Genomic DNA, 23,136 nt, shown 5'->3' on the forward strand with positions numbered 1-23,136 from the left:
GAGCAGTCCAGAGCACGGTTTTTGCTGGAAACCACCTGGAGGTTTTCTTCTTTAAAACAGTTTTTCTCAATGGGGTTCCTTTGATGCTCACACTGGGAGCACCACATGCAGCAGTTTACACTCCCAGCTGGAGTCTCCTTTCCCCTCACTGACGATGGGAGGCGATGGCAAGCTCTCTGATGAAAAAAGCCCTGCCACGGGGCAGCGAGTGAAGGAATCCTTCCAGTGGTAGCACTCACAAAGCGTTAGGGATGGTGAGATGCTGGGTAAGTTGGTAGAGAAGGGGCTCATGGCAGCTCAGCTCACCCCGGAGTCAGGCCAGCCAAGCTGCCCCATAAGAAAAGCACTAAATCCATGAGACCAGTCAGACACCTCTGGTGGGTGTGATGAACAAAGCACAGCGATTCAGGGGCCAAGCAGAGAGAGAAGGTCTGTGTTTGTGCAGCATCAGCAGACTTCCTCACAGCCCCCATTTTTGGGGCAACAGAGGAAGCTATTAAATGAGGCGAACCCACAGTGGTCCCAGCAGGATCTGCTCCCCTGCTTGCTATCTCCTCTCTCCTTACAGCCTGGCTTCTTCCCACACCAGCCTCTTTCCAGCTCCTTGCACTGGTGCTAATCCCCTAATCTGTGCAAAGCAATAATTTTCTGCATGGCACAGCGGCTGCTTTTAGATCTGCATCCCTCCTCCTCCACCAGCCAGCTCTCTTATCAGGAGCAGGTATCAGGTGAGCCAGGCACCATCTACTTCCGATAAACCCGTGTTTTATTTTGCCCTATTTCCATTTATCTCCAAGCTAGTAATTATCCCTCACCCCTCAGCACATTGTGCTGCCCTGCGTGCCGAGGCGATGCCCGCTTTGCTCCCAGCCCTGAGCCGGAGCCTCCTGCCCGCGGGGTGCAAGGACCCGGTGGGACGAGCAGGGCCACGGGTCCTGCCCACCATGCTGGCTGCAGAGCTGTGCTTGCCTTTCTCCACAGCCGAGCTGCGTTCCCTTTAATCTCGCACAGCGGTGGGGATGGATTTTCTCCCTGTGAGCCAGATGTGTTGCACGGAGCATAAACACCCGCGACAGTTGTTGTGCTCCTCGGTGCGAAGGCATCAGATGTCTGCATTAAAACAAAGCTCTCCACTTAATTACTCAGGCTGATAATTCAGCGCGTGGAGGCGGCTCTGGCTGAGAGCAGAGGGCTGGATCACAGCTGGGACTGGAGAGCCTTGGAGTGCACATTAATCCTGGCTCTTGCAGCCCTGATTAACGGTGCTGGAAACCTGCCCGCCCCATTCATTCCCAGGGGAAGGGGCTGTTGGTGCCCCACCAGAGGGGGCCCAAAGTCATGCCCAAGAGGCCCTGCTGACCCCTCATGGGCCAAGACACCGCCTTCCCAGTGTCTGCAGGGTGAGGTGGCTGAGGATATGAGGGCCCATTGCTCTGAGGGTACTGTGCTGCCCTGGGAACACCCACCCACTACATCTGAGGGCCACAGGAGCTGGGTCCAGGACAGTGAAGTTCAGGCAGGACCCAAGGATCACCTTGTGCAGGAACCTGCTGCCAGAGCACAGCTGGAGAGAGCTGGAGACAGACCATGGCTGGGCTTAGAGCAAGACAAGGCAGACCACCCAAGGCTTTCTCTTTGTGGCCAAGGCTGCTTGCTCCTGCTAACCTGAATTTCTCCTTCCAGGACCAGCAAACACCTTCTGCAAGTTATCTTTGCTCCCCTCAACGATCACCAGGGCCTAGGGGGACTCCTGGGGGAGTCCTTCACTCAGCCATGTGCCCTTGGCCCATGAGCACCCACCTGGCTCTGCCAGTCTGTCTGGATGTGATGCTCCCTTGGACCTCTCTCCCCTGCTCTGTCCCTCCTGCCTGTTCCCCAGCCCAGCCCCTCCCTCCTTCCCTCTCATCATCCCTCTCTCTCAGTGCCTGGGCATCCCTCTCCCAGCAGAGCCCCAGTCCCAGAGCACCCCGTGGATCTGCCTGTGGGGTCCTGTCCTTCCAGGGAGACTTATTTCTTCCAGCTCAGCTCCAGCCCTCTTATCTCTCCTCCCTGGTCTGCACACCGTGCTCTGTGGCTGGGCTGAGTGGGAGCGACAGACCGCATCCTGCCGGGGCTGAGCACCCACGCTGGTGCTCAGAGGGGCCCAGAGCAGGCAGCAGGCAGCTGCAGGCAGCGCATCCCAGCGGGGCCCCAAGAGTTAAATTGTCATGTATTCAGGGCCACGCGCTGGCCAGGAATTACACTTTTATCGGCATGCGGTGCTGCCGCCACTTGAATTGGGACTGGGAACTCTATTTCCGAGCTCACCCAAATTATTCTCGAAGAGATAAAGCGCGGTGCAGAGCAGCGCCGGCGCTTCATTAACATTCCCCAACCCATTCAGCTTTAAACGAAGATTGCCTGCCTCGGAAAATGATAAAATTGAACATGTGAAGCAGGGCATTATGTTCCATCAGCCGATATTATTTCCCACGCAGGGGCCGAGTGGAGACACAAACAGCTATTTATGCAGTACCTGGCCAAGCCAGGGTGGCTTAGGAGGGGGTAGCAGGCGGTGATGGGGACACTGGATGGGTGGCAAGTGCCCCCCACCCATCCCTGGGAGTAAGAGGGGATGCCTGCATGTTGCCAAGGCCACTCTGCTCTCCTGGGGGTTCCCAGGCTTGCACCCAGAGTGCAAGGTGGATCCAGGACCACAGACCTGCTCCATGCATGCGGTATGGAAAAGGGTTCAGGGGGGTGTGTGTGTTCCCATGGGCAGCAATGGCAAGGCTGGGGCATCTCCATCTGCTGCCCTCCAGGAATGCTTGTGCCCTGCTAGGGCTGAGGGAGTCAGGTGCTGGCTCCGTATGCAGGACAGGGTCTTACTCCCCATGGCTGGGTGCTGGGATTGAGGAGCATCCACAGAGAGGGAGCACGTGCCTCCCCAGAGGCAGACAGGGAGGGCTGAGTGGGCAGGAAGGGCTGAGCAGGCAGGCCCCCGGGGCTGCAATTGGATTTTGCTCGGCCATGCTGAGCCTATCGATCCAGTAGTAATTAAAGTCGCTCCAAAACCTGACTCATATTCAACCTTGGGAGGAAGGAGCTTTGCTGAGAAGCACCCTCTGTTCCCCACGGTCTGGCACAGGATGGAGCAAAGCCTTGTCAGGGTGCTCCCAGCCTGTCAGAGCCCCCGATGGTCTCTGTCCCAAAGGGGGACCATGCCTTGGCACTGCCTGGGGCCCAGGCAGCAGCACCATCGGTGGTGTCCTGGCCAGTGTCCCCAGTACCACACAACCTCGGTCACAAATGCTGATTACATTCAGCCCTTGGAGTGACACGAGCCCTATGGTTATTTTACAGATCCCAGCTATTTTCTCACCGAGTGCTCGAGACACATCCCTGGCATGTAACTGTACTCTCCCATACCCCTTTCTTGTCACTATCTAGGCTCTGATTGAGGCACTGGCACGGACAGAGGAGCCTGTTGAGCCCACAGCCACTCCCAAGGGTCACGGAGGTGTTGGGATGGACCTGGTGCTGTGTGTCCACAGGGCGCAGAACCTCTTCTCCAGGTCAGTGTCAGCCGGGGAGGTGTGGAGGCCCGCGAGGGTTCTGCGAGCTGTTCATATGTATTTATTTGTGTGTGTGTGCGTGTGTGCCTGTGTGTGTCGGGACTTGCATGCCCAGCCCCGCTGCTATTCCCGGTATTCCTAGCAGGTCGGGACAGGCACCGGGGAGGGGGAGCTGCCTTTCACCGGCGCCCCCCGCACCCTGCCCCGACCCTCCTGCGAGAAAGCGGGGCCGCCAGGGCCCGGGGCTGCGGCAGGGAGGGAGCCCGGGGCCGGGGGCAGCCCTGGGCACCCCCGGGCAAGGGACCCGGAGGCACAGTACGGGCAAGGCGCAGAGACGGAGCTTTGCGGCGGGGAGGTGGCTCCATCTGCAGGACACGGACCGGGCCGGGGGATGCCCGCCGCTCGGGATGCGGGACACGGCGCCGGGGACACGGACAAGGACATCGGCTCCCCCGGCCGTGCCCGCGCCGTGCCCGGGATGCGGGCGTGGGAAAGTGGTGCCCCTGCCAGCATCCCTGTGCCCCCAGCGCCTCCCACGCCCGCTGGTCCCCCCGATGCCCCTGCAGACCCCGAGCACCCCGCACCCACTGGCCCTGCAGCCGCTAAGTGCTCTCACCAGGTACACCCAGTGCCTGGGCATCCCCCGCCCAAAGGCAGCCCTCACTCTGCTCCGCACCCCGCAGCCAGCGCTGCCACCCGCACCCCGGGGCATCCCACGTCCCAGGATCCTGGGAATGCCCCCCCGCGGCCGCAGCCCGGCTCGGACCCCGGGGGCGGCGGGAGGCGGAGGCGGGGCCGGGCCGGGCTCCACCCCGGCCCCCGGCCCACATAGGCCGGCCGGGAGGGCCCCTCGCCTGCGCCGTCCCGGGGCTCCACGGAGCATCCCGGCGGTGGGAGGAAGGCGTGGGGCAGGAGCTGCGGGTGGATACGTGCACAGGGGGTGCCTGGCCGCGGGGGCCCCGTCCCGTCCCGGGCGGCGGGATGCTGCGGCAGCGTTGCGGGCAGCTCCTGGCCCGGCTGGAGCGGGGGCTGCAGCTCCTGGAGCTCGGCGGCAGCGTGGAGGAAGGTGGGTGTGTGTAGCCGCTCGGCCCGGGGCACTCCGGCACCCTGGTCTCTGCCGCCGGCGTAGTCTGGGGAAGCTGGGGCTGGCCCCCCGTCCCGGCTGACCACGCACTGCTGTTGTCCCCAGACTGCATCCGGATCGCTCGCTGCTTTGAGGCGACGCGCCAGAGATGCTGCCGGCTGGAGCAGGATGGGCGTCGTGCCCGCGAGCAGCTGGCCCGTGTGGAGGCCGAGCGGGCGGCGCTGGAGGTGAAGCTCAAGCACGCCCGAAACCAGGTGGAGGTGGAGATGAAGAAGCGGCACCGGGTGGAGGCTGAGCTGGAGAAGCAGGTCAGGGGGCTGGCCGCAGGGGTAGCCTGCGGGGCTGGCTGCGGGGCCCTCAGCCTGCTCACCACCACCCTGTTTCACTTGCAGGAGCGAAAACTTCAGCTGGTCCTTGAGCTGCTGATGCGGGAACCATGGGGAAACGAGGCACTGAGCAGGGAGCAGTGCTCTGTTCTCAGTGCCCTGGCTGGCCGGCGCCTTGGGACAGCCTTGGCACCCATCAGGAGGTGAGCAGGGGTGGCAGTCCTCACCCCAGCCCTTTGGGCAGCCCTGGGGTCGGCTGTGCCTCTCTCCCCCTCATTACTGCTGGGCTTGAGGGGCTGGCTGGGCAAGGAGGTGCCTGGGCTCTCTAGAGGCACCAGCTGTGGACTCCCAGTAGGTGCTGGCTGAGGGGGAATTGCTCCAGCTGAGCTCACTCTGCAGGTCATCTGCAGTGGACGAGTCGTGCCAGTCCCTCCTGTCCCACTCAGATATCAGCTATGACCGCACTGAGGATGATGTGGTAAGAAGTGTTCAGCTGTGAGTCTCAGGGTTTACCCCAATAGTGAGGGGGTCCCACTTCTGCAGTGGCACAGCCCCTTTGTGTATCCACGCTTAGGGGTGGGCTGCTATCAGGGCTGGAGATGAATGCCCCTGGCCTGATGCAGCCCCAGACTCCCTGCTGCCTTTCAGGAGGTTGATATGACAGTGGTGCGGACCCTGAAGCGCAAGGCTCCGGACAGGCAGGTATGAGGAAACACTGGGATGTGGCAGTTTTGGGGGCTGTGTTGAGGTGGTGTCTGCCTCTGTGTGGGTGAAGGTCCCCCAGCTCTGATCACACTCCTTCAATGTCCTTTGGGTCCCTCTGCCCACCCAGGTCCCAGTGTGCATCCCAGGCTGGGGTGTTGGCCCTGTGCCATGCAAGGTGAGGACACCCAGATACTTCTCCATCCCGGTACAGGAGGCTATAAGGAGCCTGGCAGGGAATTTAATTTATTGATGCTGTGCTGGGAGCATCGTCTCTCGGCAAACCTCCCACGATCAATAGAAACTCCATTACGCTCCACCGTAGCCCAGCTGGGCTCCTCAATAATTCATCACCATGTGCGGGCATCCCGCACCCCGCTCTGCTCGCACCTCTGCATTGCAGGCCTGACCTGGCTTCCCCCAGCCCCAGGGCTGCTCTGACCTGGTGGGGAAGCCTCAGTCCCCATGATGCCCGGTGTGGGGCAGGCAGCGCTTGGGGAGTAGGGTGAGACTGGGACTTTTTGTTGGGCTGAGGCCACTTGGCTTGGGTACTCTGGGGACTGGGGAAATATCGGGGAGGGGAGGGTCTCTGCCTGCTCTTCACGCTGTCTTCTGTTTCCAGCGTGTGTCCCTGGCCCCTCAGGTTGGCCCTGTGGTGATGGCAAAGCGGCACCGCTCTTCTCTGGTACCCCATAATGCTGTGAGTAGAGACCCCAGCGTGCCCTGGGCTGGGATGGGGTGCATGGGCTTTCCCAGTGCCAGAAGGCAGTGCTGCAGCCCTCAGTCCTGTGGGTGCTGTGGGGACAGTGCTCAGCTGTCTCCTCTGGGTGCCTGTGTCCTTCTGCCTGTATCACCTTGGTCCCAGAGTGACACCATCCCTGGCTATGCTGGGCCACTGCCCTGAAGCCTGCATCCCCCTGTACCCATGGTGGCAGCATCCCTGGCTGTGCAGGACCACAGGGATGGGGATCAGGTGGACCAGAGATTATGTGGGAGATGTTGGAGAGCTGTGGGGCTGCAGTCACATATCTTATTGGTCTCCCATTTTGACAGATGAGTGTCCCCTCTATGCCCCCTCCTGCTGAGGTCCCAGGCCCTGCTGACAGCCTCCCGCCTGCTGTTCTGGTGCCTCAGCGCCGCTCTCGCCAGGGACATCGTGTCTCCTCCACACATGCAGGTCACAGGAAGGGCTGAGAAGGGGTTTCATGGGTGCTATGGGACCAGCCTCAAGGTGCTGCTGTCACAGGGGAGGGAGGGAATCTGTTAGGGGATGCTTGTCCCCACTGTGGAGGTACTGGGGCCCTCTGGACATGCCAGAGACTCCCTGGGAAGTGGGAAGCCGCCTCACATCATAGCTGGTAGACGAGTGGCTTGCCTTTCAGGACTCCCTCCACGGCCTCCTCCCTGTGCAGAGCTGACCACAGTTTGTGGCACCAGTGAAGATCTGAGCTGCCATGCTGCTGGGCAAGAGAGCCACACTGAGGGCAGTCCAGTGGGACAGCCAGCACCAGCCCCCTTCCCCTCACCGCCACGGAGTCTCCCACCAGTGCAGCACAAGTTCACCTCCAAAACGGTGCGTGACCCAGCCTCTCTCTCCTCTGGGGAGATGGGCAGGGGAGAGAGTTATGGGGTGGGGGGCAAGGCTGTCCTTCATTCCCCAGCCCCTTAGCTCTGCCTGCAAGGGGAATGGATGGAGACAGTGGGACCTGGCTGGGAGAAGATAAAGGACTGTTACTGGGTATCTGCACAAAGGGGGGCCCCTGATCCTGTTCCCCCTCTCCAGGTGATCCGGCCTGAGCCGTGTTGTGTCTGTGGTTCCCGCATCCGCTTTGGGAAGACTGCCATCAAGTGCTGCCAGTGCCAGCTGCTGCTACACACCAAGTGTCGGGAGCAGTGCCCCAGCCTCTGCACACCCAGGCCTCACCACCACGCCTGGCCCCGGGAGGTGAGGGGGGCATGGCTGTCCCTGGGGGGCCTCTCTGTGTCCTCATGAGGCTTCAGGGCTACTGGCCCTAGGATGCTGAGCCTCTGCCCACGCTGGCTGCAGGGCTGGGTGGTGGGCACAGCGCAGGTTGGCGTTGTTCTCCCCAGGGTGTGCTGGCTGACTTTGCGCCCTCCACGCCGCCCCTGGTGCCCTCGCTGGTGGTGCAGTGTGTGACCGAGGTGGAGAAACGAGGCTTGACAGAGGTAGGGGCCGGGACGGCGAAGGTGGCAATGCTGTGGTTCCCGGGGCTGAGCCCTTTTCCCCGTGCCCCAGACAGGGCTGTACCGGGTGCCGGGCGCGGAGCAGCTGGTGCGGGAGTGGAAGCGGAGGCTGCTGCGGGCTGGGGGCGCGCTGCCTGCCCTCAGCAGTGTGGCTGACATCCATGTGGTGTGCGGCGTGCTCAAGGATTTTCTGCGGGGACTCAAGGAGCCGCTGGTCACCTTCAGCCTCCACCCTGCCTTCCTGAGGGCTGCTGGTGAGCAGGGGGTCCCAAGGTGAGGGAGGGGGAAGGGAATGCTTCTCCCCTAACACTGCTCCCTGGCGCTGCCACAGACATCCCCGACGATGCTGCCTGTGACACAGCCCTGCGCCATGTGGTGAGCAAGCTGCCCCCAGCCAACAGGGATACCCTGGCCTTCCTCATGCTGCACCTGCTCAGGTGAGTGGCTCATCCTGGCACGGGTCTGTCCCCATCTCTCTGGTCCTCACCCCGGCTTTGTGCCTAGAGTGGGGAAGCTGCAGATGAGCAGCCCCTGGGCTGGGCAGCATGCTCACACCCTCTGTCCACCCTTGCAGGGTGTCACAGAGCCCTGACTGCAAGATGGATGTGCTCAACCTGTCCCGTGTGTTTGGCCCCACGCTGGTGGGATACAGCTCAGCCAACCCCACACCGCTCGCCATCATGGAGGACACGCCTCGGCAGTGCAAGGTGAGGGGTCCCTGAGGTGTGGGGTGTACCCTGGGCACTGCCACTGTCCCCATGCTACACCTCTCTCTGTCCAGGTGGTGGCTCGTCTGCTTTCACTGCCACCCAGCTTCTGGAGAGGCTTTGTGGAGACAGAGCAGGAGAACCTGGTGCCAGTGCCAGCCCTGGGACGTGAATGTGGTGAGCGCAGGAGCCCCAGCCCCTACCCACCATGGCCTTCAGCTTCCTTGAAGGCTCCTGGTTGTCCAGGGCTGGGGTGAGATAGCTGTCCCCAATCGGTTCTGCAGAATCCTTCTTCCAGCCCATTGCCTCTCCGGAGCCCAGGTCAGGCCAGCTGAGCCCGGCTGGTACCTGCTGCCTCCCCAGCACCCTGAGGAGCTGCGTGGGCACGGCCACCCGGCCCCCGTGAGTGCTGTCGGGTGTGGGTGGGGGCCCAGGGGAGCTCGCTTTGTACCCCTGACTCATCTCTCCCCACGCAGGCAGGGGCCAACCCCGAGGAAGGTGGGCCGGTTCTTCCCTTCTCCTGTGTAGCCTGCAGCAGTGGCTCCCTCGGGACACGGAGCTGGCACTGGAGGAGGAGCAAAGACTGCAGGACCAGGCAGCTGCCTGTGGGGTGACAGTGCCGAGCTAAAGCTCTCCTCTGCTTGCCCGGGGAGCAGAGCTGGCTCTGTCCAGCTGTGGTGGCAGGGACACTACACTAGTGCTTGTACTTTGAATCAGGTTTGTATTAAATGTTTGCAGCAAAACACACCTGGCTGTGGCTGCTGTCTGTCCCGCCCTGCTGCTGCCAGGGGCTGGGGCTCACTGGAGGCTGGCTGTGCAGCAGACAAGAGCTGAGCAAGGCTCCACAGAACCTGTGCTTTGGAAGGGCAGGCAGAGCCCTTTCCCACCCGAGCTGAAGCCCTATTCTGCTCTGGAGCCCTGGATGTGGGAGGCCCCTCTTTGAGCCAAGACGTTGGCCTCAAGTAATTGGAGCTGTTGCTGCTCGGGGCAGGACAACCTTAAAGTGTTTCCAGACTTCCTGGCACCTCAGTGGAGGCCTCTTTAACTCCTTCCTCCCCTCCAGCCCAGGCAGTGCTAGAGGTGCACAAAGCCCAAGCAGGGCTGGGATGTACAGCTCTTTCCTTCCGAGAGGGGGAAGCAGGATCATGCTGTAATGGAGCAATGTCCCAGGCAGGGCTTGTCCCCCAGATAACTCTGCAGAAGGGGCAGCCAGTGCAGAGGGACTTTAGGGAAAAGAGGCATTACACAACAGGGATAAGAACTGCCCCTGTGCCACATCAAGCAGCCAATAAACCTTTGTCCCTACTAAAAGCCAGACCAGATGGGGCACAAGAGGAAATTCATGTGCAATCCTGAAAACAAGTACTTTGGCTCAGTTTTCTCCAGTGCAGGAGTGTACACCAGAGGGCAAGGAAATTAACACATCCAAGGCAGAGGCAAAACCAAAGGAGTTTAATGTGCTTAAAGTTAGGGAACAGCTAATCCCTGCCCAGGACCACAGGAGAACTGGCACAGGAAGGCACAGGGCTAGGAGCAAGGATTTACTCCAAATCCATCAAAGTGGGATGGTACTGGATGGATGGAGAATACCTAATACAATGCCTTGCTGAAAATGAGAGGCATGATGGGGCCCTTAGTGGAGTGCAGGGCTTTAGCACAGAGCTCAAAACCAGGGAGGTAAAAAGATAAAGGGCAGCACTGGTTACTGTAGGCAATCTATGCCCGGCTCAGGAGGAAACTGCCTTCCGTGAAATCAGGTTTTTGAGGCAAAGTGAGGAGCTAAATCCCTGCCACTTGCACACACATAAGGTGATTGCTCTGGTGCCCAGTGGATGTGGCTGGTGACAAGGGGAGATATGCAGTGAGCCCCCAAGCTGCAGCCATGCTGGTGTGAAGGAGCCTGTTGGCCCACCAGGGTTGCAGGGGCTTGCTGCCCTCACTCTGAGCCCTGCCTAGGCAGCAGGCACAGGTCTCAGCCTGACAGGAGCAGGCTTGGTAGGGCTGGCAGCTCTCTTGGCATGCACTGAGCCCAGGGGGCAGAGGTGGTACTGGGGGAAGGGGTGTTCTTGCAGCTCCCTCCAGGGCCAGCAGCCCGCTAGGCCAACCCAGCCCTCATGTGTGTGCCAGTGCCCTTAGGACAGCCTAGCACTGCTGTTTTCCCAGCAGCAGGAGGAGCCCAGCTCAGGCTGTTGCAATCATGCTGAAATCAAGAACCTCAATCTGTTCCTGTGGGGTGAGCTGCCTACACATGACAGGCACATTCAAAGCTCCCAGGTCTTAGAGATGGGCCAAGACCTTCCAGGGAGTTGCAGACAGCAAATAGTGCAGGGATAGCCTGGTGAGCAGTGGCAAGATGGTGCTGGTAGTGCCCTTTGGTGGAGAAACACATGAAGTTGGACTCTAGACACTGCAGGCAGCAAGTGCTCCCTGCATATGCACACAGGCTTGTACCAGGGTCACATACTGTCCCCAAAGCCTTCACCCTGGCCCAGGGCTGGTCCCTGGGCTGCAAGAGAAGCAGCATGCAAGGCTGATGCTCATCAGCTTTAATGTCTGTCTGGAGCAGTAGTCAGGCACTTGCAGGGCTCCTGGCCTGCACCTACCCACTCCGGGGGTGCTGAGAACCTCCCAGGATGTGAAGCCTCAGTGCAGGCTCTTCTTGTGGGGCACAGCAGGGAGCAGGGGGCTAGTGCTGCCCATGACTCACAGGATAATCTGGTTTTTGTAGCTTCGGCTCAGCTCCTTGTGAGGAAGGACAATGGAGTTGAGAATAACGACCTCAGCCGGAATGGTGACACTGCAGCCTGGGAGAGGAACGCAAAGGCTTTAGCTGGAGGGGAGAAGCTGCCTCGGTGAGCAGGCCCAGGGTGCTTCCACACAGCAGCAACGTACCCAGGATTGTGATGGAGGGTGTGAGGCGCCCGTCCCGGAACAGGGTCTCGCTGTCGATCTTGGCGTAGGGATCGTTGGGGTTGGGGTCGCTGGGCGTGCCTTCCACCCGGGCCCAGCGCCCAATCGTGCTGTCCCAGCCCACAATGGTATTCAGGACACAGGTGTGGTCCTGGGGTGAAGGAGAGGGGAATGCAGGGTGCTGCTGCCTCCGTGCACGGGGCGGGGGTTGACACCTACTCCCTCAGGCAAACCCCACTTACATGGAGCGAGGCGCCGTGCAGGACGATGGACTCTCGCACGCGCACACCGGCGCCCACTGTCACACCCTCCCCAATGGAGACGTTGGGGCCCAGCTGTGAGGACAGAGGCAGGTGATGAGGACAAGGACAGTGATGTCCTTTGCCCCCCTGAGCACGTCCCTGCCCCAGGGGCCCCCCAGCCTGCACTCACCACTGCAGTGCTGTCGATGGAGGCTGTCGGGTGGATGTACACATTCCCTGCAACACAAGGCAGTGGATTCAGGGGAGGCAGCCCACAGGAGCCCCTGCCTCTCAGATAAAGGGAGGTGCCACTCGTGGGTCCCACTGTCTCCCTAGGCAGCCCCAGAAGAGTCAGCGTGTCAGAACGGTACCTCGGATGACAGGGCCTCCCGGTTTGTTCTGGGCCAGTCTCTCTGGGTGGCTTTTGCTGTACTGGTTCAGGTAAAGGCGGCTGGCATAGATAGCAGAGCTGGAGGAGGAAGAGCAGAAGATTGTTATTGTCACTCTGGCACTACCAGGGCAGAGGAGGATCCAAAATCAGCATCACCCACCCACCCCCAGGCTCTGCCTGAGCGCCCTGCACTCCCAGTCGTGATACTGATCGCTCCCATCCCTGGTACAGATCACCTGGTGCTCCTGCTCCACCAGCCCCAGCACGTACCCAGCTGACTTGATCTGGCTCCAGAAGCCATCAGTTTTGTAGACGAAGAGTTTGCCACTCCCAGCCAGGGCCGTGAAAACATCCTGCTCTAGCCGGATCACTTCTGCACGCTGCCAGCCATTGGAACTTTCCTCTCTGGAAGCAAGAGTCCTGTCAGACACCCACCCCAGCCATGGCTTCAGCCAAGGACCCCAGCAGACCCACCCTCCCAAATTCAGGGACTCTGACAATCCCAGATTCCTACCTAGCCATGTGCTTCTCCCCACAAGCAGGGAGAGGGCCAGCTGTCAGGCTAGGTTGGGACAGCCCCACTGAGCCCCAGAGCAGCAGAGGGACAGCCAAAATAAGCTCTGAGCCAGAAGCTGATGGTGCAAGAGCCCCACCTAGTCCAGGTGGGTGTATGATCCTGTCCCCAGTCCAGAGCCTGCACAGCTGGATTTTAACTTGGGTGGTGGCAGAGATGTGAGGTGACAGGCTGGCTGGTGCAAGGAGCTGGAGAGGGGAGGAGAGCATTCCCAGGTGAAAGGCTTGCTCAGCCTCTTGTCCAGAGCTGAATGAGAATGGGGTGGGAAGAGAGGAAGGGAGAGGGAAAGTCTCAAGCTGACCAGGAGCAGAGCAGAGGAACCAGCAGCCTGGAGAAGGGAGGGAAAGCATGCATTACCACTAGGATCAATCCAGCCCAGAGAGCAGCGAGTGCAGACACAGAGGGAGACTTACCCAAGGTAAGGACAGCTGGTGCAGGACCAGGAAACAAGTGAGTGATGGCAGAGGAGGAGAAAAGACAGAGAAAGTATGGAGGATGAGTGTGCTGCTGCAGCCCCAGGAAGCAGGGGGGTGGGAGGGACACAGAGCAGAGTCAGGCACTCACAGTGCTAGCTCCTGTTGGTTCCTCTGGAAGACCTCACCAATGTGCTGGAAGATGGCAGGTGTGAAGAGGTAGATGCCACAGTTAATGATCTCACTGACAAACGTGCTGGGCTTCTCCACATAGTGCTGAACCTGGAGGCAAGGGAAGAGATATGAATGCCAGGGTGCAGCTCCTCCATCCAGCACCACACCCTCTGTGCCACACTGGGACCACAGACCCACACAGGTGACACAGCACCTGCCACCCACACCATGTTCAACTCCCCAAGGCCCTCCAGTACCTCCTGTGTGCCTGCATTTGCCACGATACAGCCATAATTCAGTGCCTGTGTCCTGTTGGCCTAAGGAACAAGGACAGTGTTAGCCATGGGAAGCAGAGCAGATGAAACCCGGGACCCACCCACCACAGGAGCTGCTGGCTTCTGAGCCCAGGGCAGAGCACTGCAGCTCTTCTGCTCCCCAGCACTGCCACTCACTGTGGTACCCAGAATGACAAAGCTGTGCATGTCCCCATGCTGCTGCCGAAACTCCAGCATCTCCTGTAAGGGGAACTCTGAGCACACGTCTGCGTTGAGGACAAAGAAGGCCTCAGCACCACCTGACAGGATCTGGTCTCGGAAGTGATAGATGCCACCACCCGTGCCCAGGGCTGCGTACTCCTGCAGATACCTACAAGCCAAGCAGGAAAAGGAGAGGGCTTAGGGAAGCTGGTGTCTAGCAGCACCAACCAGCAGCAGAGCTGGGAAGGACTGGAGAGACATAATCCTGCCATTCAGTGATGGCTTTCATGCAGGCATTGCACTAAAGAAGGCTGTGGCAGCTTAGAGCTGTGCTAGAGGCACCTTTGGAGCATGAACCATCCAGGGCAGGGGCCAAGGCAAAGGAAAGGTGGAGGAACTAATGGGGGAAGCAGGCTGTGCCCACCCACGGTGGGACAGAGCCCAGCTGCCCATGCCGGAGCGCTGACTGGGGCTGCCAGTCTGGGGCAGCAGGGAGGGGCTGAGCCAGGCCGTGCCACCCTGTGTGCCCTCGGGCTGAGAGAGCTCCTGCCCACCTGATGGGAACCTTGAACTCCTGCTGTGCCGACACGAGAAAGCGGCTGAGCGCCTCGTTGGGCTGGTAGAACCCCATCAGCAGGATCTCCTTCATGCCGGGCACCTGGCGAGGGACGGGGAAGGGCTCAGAAGGAAAGGAACGGCACTTCTGCCCTCCTCCGCGGCCCCGGCCCCCCGGCCCCCCGTACCTTGGCGCAGGCCTCGATGTGGTGCTGCACCATGGGCACGCCGGCCACGGGGAAGAGCGGCTTGGGCACCTCGAAGGACAGCGGCCGGAACCGGGTCCCTGTGGAGCACAGCGGGTCGGCCGGGCACTGCACCGGCGGCACACGCCGCGGGCCCGGCGCACTTACCCTTCTGCGGGCCCCCGATGAGGATGACGGCCTTGAGCGGCATCGCGGCGCGGCTCCGCTCCGGCGGCTCCGCAGCGAGGAGCCCAGGGGCGGGGGCCGTGGGCCGGGCGGGGCTGAGGCGCTCAGCCCGGGGTGAGGCGCTCAGCGCCGCGTTGCGAGGGTCCATTCGGCTGTGCCGGGAGCGGCTGTGTCAGTGCAGGGCAGTGTGAGCGGGCAGGGCAGGCGCTGTGGCTGTGCGTGTGCCCCAGCGCTTCGGGGTGCCGTGAGGGGACACCGTGGGCTCTGCACGCCCTTGGACGCAGGGCTGCGACAGCCCCGTGTGTGGGTGTCGGGGGGCGTGTGAGTGCCCGCAGGCACCGGGGGGCTGGGCGGGCAGCGGGCTGTAACCGGAGCGGTGCCCGCCGGCACGGCACGGCACGGCACGGCCTCATATGGGTAGCGGATATTTATAGCCAGGCATCAGGTCCCTCACCGGCACCTGCCATGCCCGCAGCAGGAGCCCTGCCCCGCTGTCCCAGCCACCATCGGGCCCTTTGGCACTCCGTACTTTCACTCCATGACGTGAGGGCCGTGTGAGTCAGCCCCGTTGCTTCACAGCTTCTCTGACTTTTTCACCAGGTTTCCACATGGAAGCCCAGCCTCACATGGGATCCTTTCTGGACTCAGGTCCCTAGGTTGTGGGGCAAGGACCCTCCCGAGACACCAGGGGCTGCATTTCACACTCGTGCAATTCCCTCCCAGGAAGGCACCGAAACCGGAGGGGCTGCTCAGGGTCTTTATTGCTGCTCTGGCATGTTGCTTGCTCCAAACCATGGGGACATTGGCAACTCCAGAGCCCGGCAGAGAGGAGGGGACAGGAATGGGGACTGGAATGAGCAGACGCCTTCTCCCCAAAATCAATAAATAAAGCCCTGTCACTACAGCAGCATGAGGAAGGTGAGTGCCCAGCCACTGTTCCTGTCCCCCTGCTCAGGGCACCCCGCATTGTGCCACCAGCCGGGGAGGGCTGAGGAGGGGGCACAGGGCAGGGCAAGGCACCTCAGGGTCAGGTGGGAGGTGTGAGGGGTCTGGGATGGGGGGGCAGGCTGGTACTGGGGTACAGGGCAAGGTCTGGAGCTGGGTGGGCAGAGCACGAGCAGCGTGGGCCTGAGCAGACACAGGAGGTGTGCGTGGCACCTGGGTGCCCCCCTGCAAAGAGGGGGTGCCTGCCAGTCCCCCACCCTGGCACGGGGCGCAGCCGACAGCCCCAGGGAAGGCACCGGCATCGGTCCTGGAGACACAAACCCACCTGCCAGGACCAGGGCTGGGAGGAATGGAAGGTGGGGGGCTGGCAGCCCCCCCTCCCAGCTGTAAGGACTGGGGCTGTGCTGGCTGGCAGGGGGTTGTGAGCAAGCCCCTCTTTGCAGGAACCACTGGAGCAGCCTCGGTCTTCTGGTGCTGGTGTGCAAACCAGGGGGAGCACGGGGACTGCCACACCGTGGCCAGGGGCAGCTGCAGGCTGCAGTGTAAGGCACACGGCTGATGGGACCCATGTGGCCAGGGCTGGCTAGCAAACTGGCAGCTCTTCCCCTCCCACCTGAGGCTTCCCTTGCCCCTCTGTCTGCATCCCATTCTTCCCCCAACCCTCTGCCACATTCTCTGTTCCTTGCAGCAAGGCTTCCCTCCACCCTCCCACTGCCGGACCCCACTGCTGGTCTGGTTGCGGCAGCGCCTCCTCCTCATCGGCACTGCCAAAATGATGCTGCTGGCCGCCATCGTCCCTGACAGCAGCACACGAGGTCCATGGACTCATCCTGGCGCGTCCCGGCTCCTCCTCAGCCGCCCCGTACTGCGGCCCGTGGAATGTTCCTCTGGCTCCCCGGCCCCTCGTGGCCGTGGCCAAGGCACCAGTTACTGTGGCCCTGGTGGCTGGCCGCCCTGGTAGGAGCGCAGTAAGACCTTGTGCTTTGTGACGGCCTCGCCACGGCGCCTCTGGTGATCCACCAGGAATTCCTTGAGGCGGTTGGTGGTGAAAGTCAGGGTCTGGCGGCGCAGCTTCATCAGGTAGGCATCCTGGAGCCAGGCATTGGCGAAGCAGTCCTTCACCGTGGGGCGGCTCCTGGGGCAGAGCCAGCTCTGCATCAGGGACTGCCGGGGGTGCCCACTGCTGCTCCACCCCACAAACCCAGCCACCACCCTTGCCCTGCAAGACCCAGGGGCTCCCAGCCCTCTCCAAGAGCAGTGATGGACTCCAAGCTCCCACTAATAATATCTGGAGGGGTCCCATGTGGCAGGGAGCTGGCTCAGTCACAGGCACAGTCTGGTGCCATGTGTCCTCCCTGGCTGGACTGGGCACTCACCAGGGGTGGACAGTGAGGACCTTGCGGATGAAGAGGGCAGCAGTCTGCGAGACGTTGGGGTACAGCTTGAAGGCATCGAAGCGCCCTGCCAGGATGCGGTTCTCCGTCTCAATGGGGTCCAGTTCAAAGAATGGCGACCGCCCGCTGAGCCTGTGGTGGTGGAGGGGGTGATGGGCTGGGGGGACAGTGGTGGGAGGGCACTTGCTGTCCCGCTTCCCCCCATCCCTGGTTTGAAAAGCCACAGCTACCCAGAGTGTCTTCATCTCCCCATGTCCAGCTGGAAAGGATCTGCTGGGCTAACAGCATCCCTCAGCCACTATCATTGGTGTCCTCTGTGGCACCGAGCCCTGTGTAGGGCTGACTACACTTCACGGTTCTCGTCCCCCTGACCCCTTCTCTTACATGATGTAGGTGAGGACGCCAACACCCCAGACATCTGCTGCGGAGCCCACCGGGTCTCCCTTCACCACCTCTGGCGCTGTGGGCAGGGGAGCAGGTCTGTCATATACACAGAGACACCAGCCCCAGCATCCCAGCACACACAGCATCCACAGTATCCCCAGCACTTAGAGAAGTCCCAGATCCCCAGGATCCCCAGCACCCACAGCATTCCCAACACCCATAGCAGCCACTACTGCACCCTCCAACACCCCTCTCTGACACTGCAACACCCTGACAGAGCTCAGCCAGCCTCCAAGGATACCCCAACTGCCCCACAGCACACAGACTCTCCCACTGACCCCAGCAATGCTAAAGAAATTCACAGACACCCCCAGCACCCCAAAGGCCTCCCACGTTCCCCAAGGACACAGTTCCTCCCCATTCCCAAGTCCCCCAGAGCACAGGCATACATGCACACCTTTGGCAATAAGCATGCCCCGGTTCTGTGCCTGTCCCCCATGCCACTACACCCGTGGTGCCCCACTCACACATGTACTCCAGGGTGCCAGCACGCCGCCCCAGCTGCCGCAGCACAAGTGGGTTGTAGGTCTGGGCACTGCCAAAATCGATGATCTTGAGGGCATTTGTGCCCGAGACGATGATGTTGTCTGGCTTGATGTCGAGGTGCACGATGCGGCGGCCATGCAGGTACTCAAGGCCCTGCAGGAGCTGCAGTACGTAGCTCACCACGTCATCCTCCGAGTAGCGAAACCTGGGGGCAAGTGCCATCAGCAGGTAGCCCCACACCACAACTGTCCCCAGTGGCCCTGTGCCCACCTGTACCTGTCCACGATGCTGTAGAGGATCTCCTTGCCAGCACAGTTCTCGCAGATGAGCACCAGGTAGCGGGGGGTGATGTATGCCTCGTGCAGGGCCATGATGCGCTCATGGTGCAGCGCCTTGAGGATCTCGTACTCCTGCAGCACGCTCTGCTTCCGCTCCGCCTCGTAGGGCACAATCTTGGCCATGAAGTGCTTCCCTGTGGCATTCTCCTTGCATAGCCGGATCACCCCGAAACGGCCTCTGCAGCATAAGGCAGGATTCAGCATCCCTGGTGTGGGGTGCTGCAAGAACACCCCTGGCAAACACCGTGTCCTACCACTACTCACCTTGCTTTCTCATCCAAGAAGGTGTATGGCTTCTGGGGCACACCCTGCCGCAGCGCTGTGCTGTCTTTAGCCCCTGGGACCGCACTAGCAGCTGGGGGCTCCTTGGAGGGTGGGGGAGTGATGGTGGGCTCCTGCGCAGGGGGTGATGTGGGGGGCATGGAGATGAAGGAGGTTACCATGTAGGGAGGCATCTTCCGTGAAGGTGTGGTGTTGGGGGTGGGAGATGGTGTGGGGGCTGAGCTGGGCGTGGTTGGCACTGGGGAAACGGTGGGGGACTTGGAAGGAGACGGAGCCTGGGGTGGGGGGGAAGTGTCCGTGGGGGGTGCAGGGGAGCCCGGAGTGGGGGTGTCTGTATGAGGAGAGGCAACAGTCCGAGGTGGGGTGAACATCAGCTCAGGAGGCACATAGACAGTGATGTTGGGTGGAAGCTCAGGATCTGGTGGCACTCCCTCTTCATGGGGTGCAGGAGGTGGAATGACCCCTGTGGGAGCACCCTCCTGTTCTGCTCCTGCTGCCTTCTGTACCACTCCCTTGTGCTTGCGTGGTGGTGTGGTGGGAGGGGCCCCTGCAGCCACTGGCTCCGGGTGCTCCTCAGGTGTCTGGGTTGACCGGCTGGAAGCCACCTTCTCAGGAATGGGGACAGCAACATCCTTGGCTGGGGCAGCTCGGGCATCTACAGGGAGCAAAGGGAGGTGTGAGCGAAATGGGGGTAAGCTAGGAGTGGACTGTAAGGGCACCTCATTTCCCAAAGCCCTGGGAGGAAGATGCCATGGGACTCAAGGATCTCCAAAGCACCCCAGAGGCCACAGGTGCTTCCATGGCCACCCCACACCCATGGGACAGGGCTTGCTCACCTGCTGCCTCAAGATGCACCTTTACAGAGGGGTTGCTGTAGGGTCCCTGCCCAGCCTTGTTGACACAGGCCACACGAAACTTGGCAGTGCTCCCGGGAGGCAGCTCAGTCACATTGAAGTAGCAGTCCATGATACCAGTGCTGACAATCTTCCACTCGTGCTCCCCTGCCAAAGCAGAAGTAAGGTAAGGCGAGGGCAGACTAGGGACAGCAGCAGCCCACTGTCCCCTGTCCTTGATTCTGCCAAGCCACAGGGGACAGCGAGGACACTGGGCACTTTTGTCCTAGGTGCCCCTCTGTGAGCCCATATTCCTGGCTGTGGCTGCCAGGGATGGGAGGCAGCACCACATACCTTCCAGTCTGCGCTCCAGTGTGTAGGTGCAGGGGGCTTTGCTCTCAGCAGGCTTCCACAGCACCAGCACCGTGTTCTTGTACTTCTGGGGGATCTCTGGGGTGCCTGGCCGCCCAGGGAGCCCTGCAAGGGTACAGACAGGGTGGGCTGGGTGTCCAGCCAGGGGCAGAGCAGAGCTGCTGCAGTGAGAGGGCATGACAACACATGGGTTCAGAGATGCTGGAAATGCTCATGTAAAACCATCCTGTCCTCTTTCAAAAGCCCCAGTCTCTTGCAGATGTGGAGAGCAGCACTCAAGTGACCTGCACCAACTGATCCCCAGCCATGTGCCCGACTTGTGCCCTTCCTGTCTCCCGAGGACCCCCAGCCTCCTTACGTGCCACAGCCAGCGTGCAGGAGCTGATGGCTGTGCCCAGGATGTTGGCAGCTGCACACTCGTACAGCCCTGCATCCTTCCTGGAGACCTTGGCAATGGTGAGCATCTGCCGTCCGTCCTTGCAGGAGACGACGTTCAGCCCACTGTCCGGCTGCAGGGACCTCTTGTCTGTAGGGGGGGAAGAGGAGTGGGATGACACGGTGCCTGTCAGAGCCCACCCTCGAGGCAGTGTGGGCAGCGCCCCACCTTTCATCCAGAGGATCCGTGGGGTTGGGCTGCCAGCAGGAAGGCAGCAGAGGGTCAGCGCCTCGCCCTCCAGCAGCACCTGGTCCTTTAGCTTGATGTGGAAAATAGGGGGGAAATCTGGAAAGCAGAGTGGGGCGTTAGGCTGGGGTGGGGATACACAGCCGCCATCCCGTCCTGGGGCTGCACCTACCCGATTCACTGGGTGTGTGAGGCCGGCCGGCGGCGGGTCCCTCCTCCCGCAGAAGGCTGGAGGGGATGCTGGGCTGTGAGGCCATCTTCTCCTTCTTGCCCCGGGAGAGCCCCCAGCGTTCCCAGCGGGATCTCTTCTGGCTGTCACCCCCACCTGTGGGCACCCAGGGCAGGTGAGAGCGGGGCCAGGCCGTGGCGGCCACACCTGCCTGGGCCACGGGTAGCCAGCAGGAGCCCCCGCGGCATCGCCCCTCATCGCTCACCTTTGGCAGAGGCAGAGGAGCCTGTGCTGGCCTCGGAGCGCAGCGACTCGGAGGAGGGCGCGGGCCCCGGCCGCAGGCTCTCACCCTCGGAGCTGGCGCGGCGGAGCTGCCGGGAGCCCTCGCCCTCGGGCCGCTCGTCCGACACGCTGCGCAGCCGCGCCGACACCCGCTCCATGGTGGCACTGATCTTCCTCCGCACAGCCACCGCCGGTGACTCGCTCTCCCCACCGCCCCCCGGCTCTGACTTGAGGCTCTCGGAGTCCCTCCGCTCCCTGGAGCTGGCCAGAGCCATGCTCCACGAGAAGCGGCGCCCACCAGATGGGGTCTCGCTGCCTCCGTCCTCGCCCATGCTCTTCTTCCTCTCAGCAGGCGGGGTCCGCTTGAGGAGTATGGACATCCTCCGGAAGAAGCCCCCATCCTTCTCCACCTCATGCAGGTCCTGCACGGACTTGGACTTGGCTGCCAGCCCGGTGGGCCGGTCCCTGCGCAGCTCCAGGGGCACGCCGGCCGGTGTAGGGCGGTAGATGCCCTCGTCAGAGACGGGGGGGCCGGCCAGGTGCCGGTCCTCGGAGCGGGAGCGGGTGAGGAGCTTCAGCCCCCGGGTGAGGGATGATTCGCGGCCCCGCTTGAACTTGGCCTCAAAGACCTCCTCTGAATCTATGTCCTGGATGACCAAGGAGCTGGAGGAGCCGGTGGGTTTCACCTCCCTCCTTGATGCTGGTGCTGGCGTAGGGGGCTTTGCAGGGCTGGCTGGTGGGGTCTCCTTGATGTTTGGTAGGGGCTCGTTGGTGGTTGGTGGGGGCTCCTCAGTGGCTGTCTCCCCGCCTTGAATAGCTCCCATGACTTGCATCATCTTGGCATAGGAAGACTTTATGTGGGTTTGGGGAACAGGGGTTGTGGACTTTGGTGGGGTGGGAGCTCCTGTCCTGGCAGCCCCCTCCCCACTGGCTCCAGCAGCCTTGGTGGGTGTCTTCTCTTCCTGTCCCCTGTCTGTGGGCTTCTTCCCTGTGGTGGTGGCAGCCTTGCTGGCCCCCGGTGGGCCATGTTCCTCAGGGATGCGCCTCCTCCCTGAGGCAGCCTTTGCAGGAGCGGGGTGGGGAACAGTGATCTCTGCTGGAGGGGGTGTTGGTGTGCTTGGGGTGTCTGGTGGCACTGTGGGCCGAGCATCAGAGAGGGCAGAGAGAGAGGGGGACTCCTTGAGCCGCTGGGCTTCCAGGCAGGCCACTGGGATCTCCAGGGGAGCACCGGAGCGTCGGTGCCGGACGACAGGCTCAGCGTCCCCATGACTGAAGGAGCTGCTCTTCTGCAGCCGGCACTCGGCGGGGAGGAGGCGCGGCGAGGTGGCTTCACTGGAGGCTGCCCGCACCAGCCGTGGCACTGCTGGTGCCTCCAGGCGGGCTGACCGTGAGGCTTTCTTGTCAGGGCTGACCCCCAGGGTCTCCAGGAGGGGACCCCGCAGGCCGCTGACCTTGCTGTCCCCAGAGCTTCCCCGCAGCAGCCGCTGGCGCATCAGCTCCAGGCGCTGGGCGTGATCATCCTCCCCCCAGACCATCTTCCGCCTTGGCAGCTCCATGGAGGCTGCCTTGGCTAGGGCCCCACGGGGGTCCCGGGCTGCCTCAGCCCCCTCCTCAGCCCCTGGCAGCTGTTGGAGCAGCAGGGCGCTGTCAGCAGAGCTGCCCCTCTTCAGCTCTCCCCGACGGGCACTCCCTGGGGACTCCAGGCTGGAACCCTTCCTCATGGCTTTGCGAGGATACTCCGGCCGCTTCTGGGCTTCGGGGGCTTCCTCATCAGAGGAACCAGGCGCCTCCACCTCTGCACATGGTCGCCGTGGCCCAGCACTCCTTGGCCGCTTCCCCAGGGCCACCCCAGGCTTCCCTGTGCCCTGGCTCTGCCACTCCATGGCGGAGGCATCCCCCTCTGGCTGCAGCCCCTCGGATGTCCCAATGGTCTCATCGTCTGTGGGGATCTCATTGAGTGACATGCGGGAGCCAGAGAACTCCACCTGGTGAGGCATGGGGATGAAGGGCAGCTCATCCAGGTCATCTGAATCTGAGGAGGATGACAGCGCTGGTGACTCTTTGAGATGCCGGGGCACGGCGATGGAGAGGTGGTTGGACGTGTCCTCCAGCAGCTCTGGGATCGGCCGCAGCACCATGTTGCACTTGTAGCTGATCTGTGATCGCTGCAGCCAGCACAGAGGGCTGGGTCAGGCTCAGCTGCGTGGCATGGCATCATCCTGCCATTACACATCCCCCCATCCTGCCCAAGACACAATCCCACCTGCCCCCTCCCTCCCCAGCCC

General features: G+C 62.0%; 3 protein-coding genes across 12 annotated transcripts in view; 1 reads left to right on the top strand and 2 right to left on the bottom strand.

Moving 5' to 3' along the window:
• The first annotated feature begins 4,422 nt into the window (after positions 1-4,422).
• Positions 4,423-9,582, top strand: LOC120496775 (rac GTPase-activating protein 1-like). 2 transcript variants are annotated; one of them, XM_039697526.1, is made up of 16 exons: positions 4,423-4,620; positions 4,744-4,946; positions 5,031-5,167; positions 5,364-5,442; positions 5,613-5,666; positions 6,289-6,366; positions 6,720-6,843; positions 7,049-7,239; positions 7,450-7,611; positions 7,758-7,853; positions 7,924-8,125; positions 8,203-8,308; positions 8,446-8,578; positions 8,653-8,755; positions 8,863-8,980; positions 9,055-9,581. In XM_039697526.1, the coding sequence occupies exons 1-16, from the start codon at positions 4,536-4,538 to the stop codon at positions 9,104-9,106; spliced, it is 1,923 nt and encodes a 640-aa protein (XP_039553460.1). In that variant the 5' UTR covers positions 4,423-4,535; the 3' UTR covers positions 9,107-9,581. The 2 variants fall into 2 exon arrangements, with proteins under 2 accessions (XP_039553460.1, XP_039553468.1); XM_039697534.1 differs by lacking the exon at positions 7,758-7,853 and having other exon boundaries at positions 9,055-9,582.
• Positions 9,583-10,008: 426 nt separating this feature from the next.
• GMPPA (GDP-mannose pyrophosphorylase A) lies at positions 10,009-14,748 on the bottom strand. 2 transcript variants are annotated; one of them, XM_039697657.1, is made up of 13 exons: positions 14,667-14,748; positions 14,502-14,599; positions 14,313-14,416; positions 13,735-13,927; positions 13,540-13,599; positions 13,260-13,390; positions 13,109-13,123; positions 12,392-12,526; positions 12,102-12,199; positions 11,921-11,967; positions 11,731-11,823; positions 11,471-11,639; positions 10,009-11,382 (listed from the first exon to the last, which is right to left on the bottom strand). In XM_039697657.1, exons 1-13 carry the CDS (start codon positions 14,707-14,709, stop codon positions 11,282-11,284), a joined length of 1,287 nt encoding a protein of 428 aa, XP_039553591.1. In that variant the 5' UTR covers positions 14,710-14,748; the 3' UTR covers positions 10,009-11,281. The 2 variants fall into 2 exon arrangements, with proteins under 2 accessions (XP_039553591.1, XP_039553599.1); XM_039697665.1 differs by lacking the exon at positions 13,109-13,123.
• A 677-nt stretch (positions 14,749-15,425) lies between these two features.
• SPEG (striated muscle enriched protein kinase) overlaps positions 15,426-23,136 on the bottom strand; it is a 38,412-nt gene continuing 30,701 nt past the window's right edge. For 6 of the 8 annotated variants that reach the window (XM_039697097.1, XM_039697071.1, XM_039697090.1 and 3 more), the window contains 12 exons: positions 20,835-23,016; positions 20,573-20,725; positions 20,383-20,499; positions 20,137-20,304; positions 19,761-19,883; positions 19,410-19,574; positions 18,556-19,228; positions 18,230-18,469; positions 17,935-18,158; positions 17,408-17,483; positions 17,006-17,155; positions 15,426-16,764 (listed from right to left, as the gene is read on the bottom strand). In XM_039697097.1, coding sequence (XP_039553031.1) covers positions 16,557-16,764; positions 17,006-17,155; positions 17,408-17,483; positions 17,935-18,158; positions 18,230-18,469; positions 18,556-19,228; positions 19,410-19,574; positions 19,761-19,883; positions 20,137-20,304; positions 20,383-20,499; positions 20,573-20,725; positions 20,835-23,016 — 4,479 coding nt within the window. In that variant the 3' untranslated portion in view covers positions 15,426-16,556. The remainder of the gene's footprint in view (positions 16,765-17,005; positions 17,156-17,407; positions 17,484-17,934; positions 18,159-18,229; positions 18,470-18,555; positions 19,229-19,409; positions 19,575-19,760; positions 19,884-20,136; positions 20,305-20,382; positions 20,500-20,572; positions 20,726-20,834; positions 23,017-23,136) is intronic. The other 2 variants (XM_039697105.1, XM_039697081.1) reach the window with 1 other exon arrangement.

Source organism: Passer montanus, unplaced genomic scaffold (genome assembly GCF_014805655.1).
Source record: "Passer montanus isolate IOZ18808 unplaced genomic scaffold, ASM1480565v1 scaffold1, whole genome shotgun sequence".
Lineage (NCBI taxonomy): Eukaryota > Metazoa > Chordata > Aves > Passeriformes > Passeridae > Passer > Passer montanus.

Coding starts and splice junctions, on each gene's coding strand:
- GMPPA (XM_039697657.1), bottom strand. CDS start 14,709: ATGCCGCTCAAGGCCGTCATCCTCATCGGGGGCCCGCAGAAGG. Junction 13,928..14,312: donor GAGTTCAAGGTTCCCATCAG/GTGGGCAGGAGC, acceptor CTTGGCTTGTAG/GTATCTGCAGGAGTACGCAG. Junction 11,824..11,920: donor CCATCGACAGCACTGCAGTG/GTGAGTGCAGGC, acceptor CTGTCCTCACAG/CTGGGCCCCAACGTCTCCAT.
- LOC120496775 (XM_039697526.1), top strand. CDS start 4,536: ATGCTGCGGCAGCGTTGCGGGCAGCTCCTGGCCCGGCTGGAGCGGGGG. Junction 8,579..8,652: donor ACACGCCTCGGCAGTGCAAG/GTGAGGGGTCCC, acceptor CTCTCTGTCCAG/GTGGTGGCTCGTCTGCTTTC. Junction 8,756..8,862: donor AGCCCTGGGACGTGAATGTG/GTGAGCGCAGGA, acceptor TCGGTTCTGCAG/AATCCTTCTTCCAGCCCATT.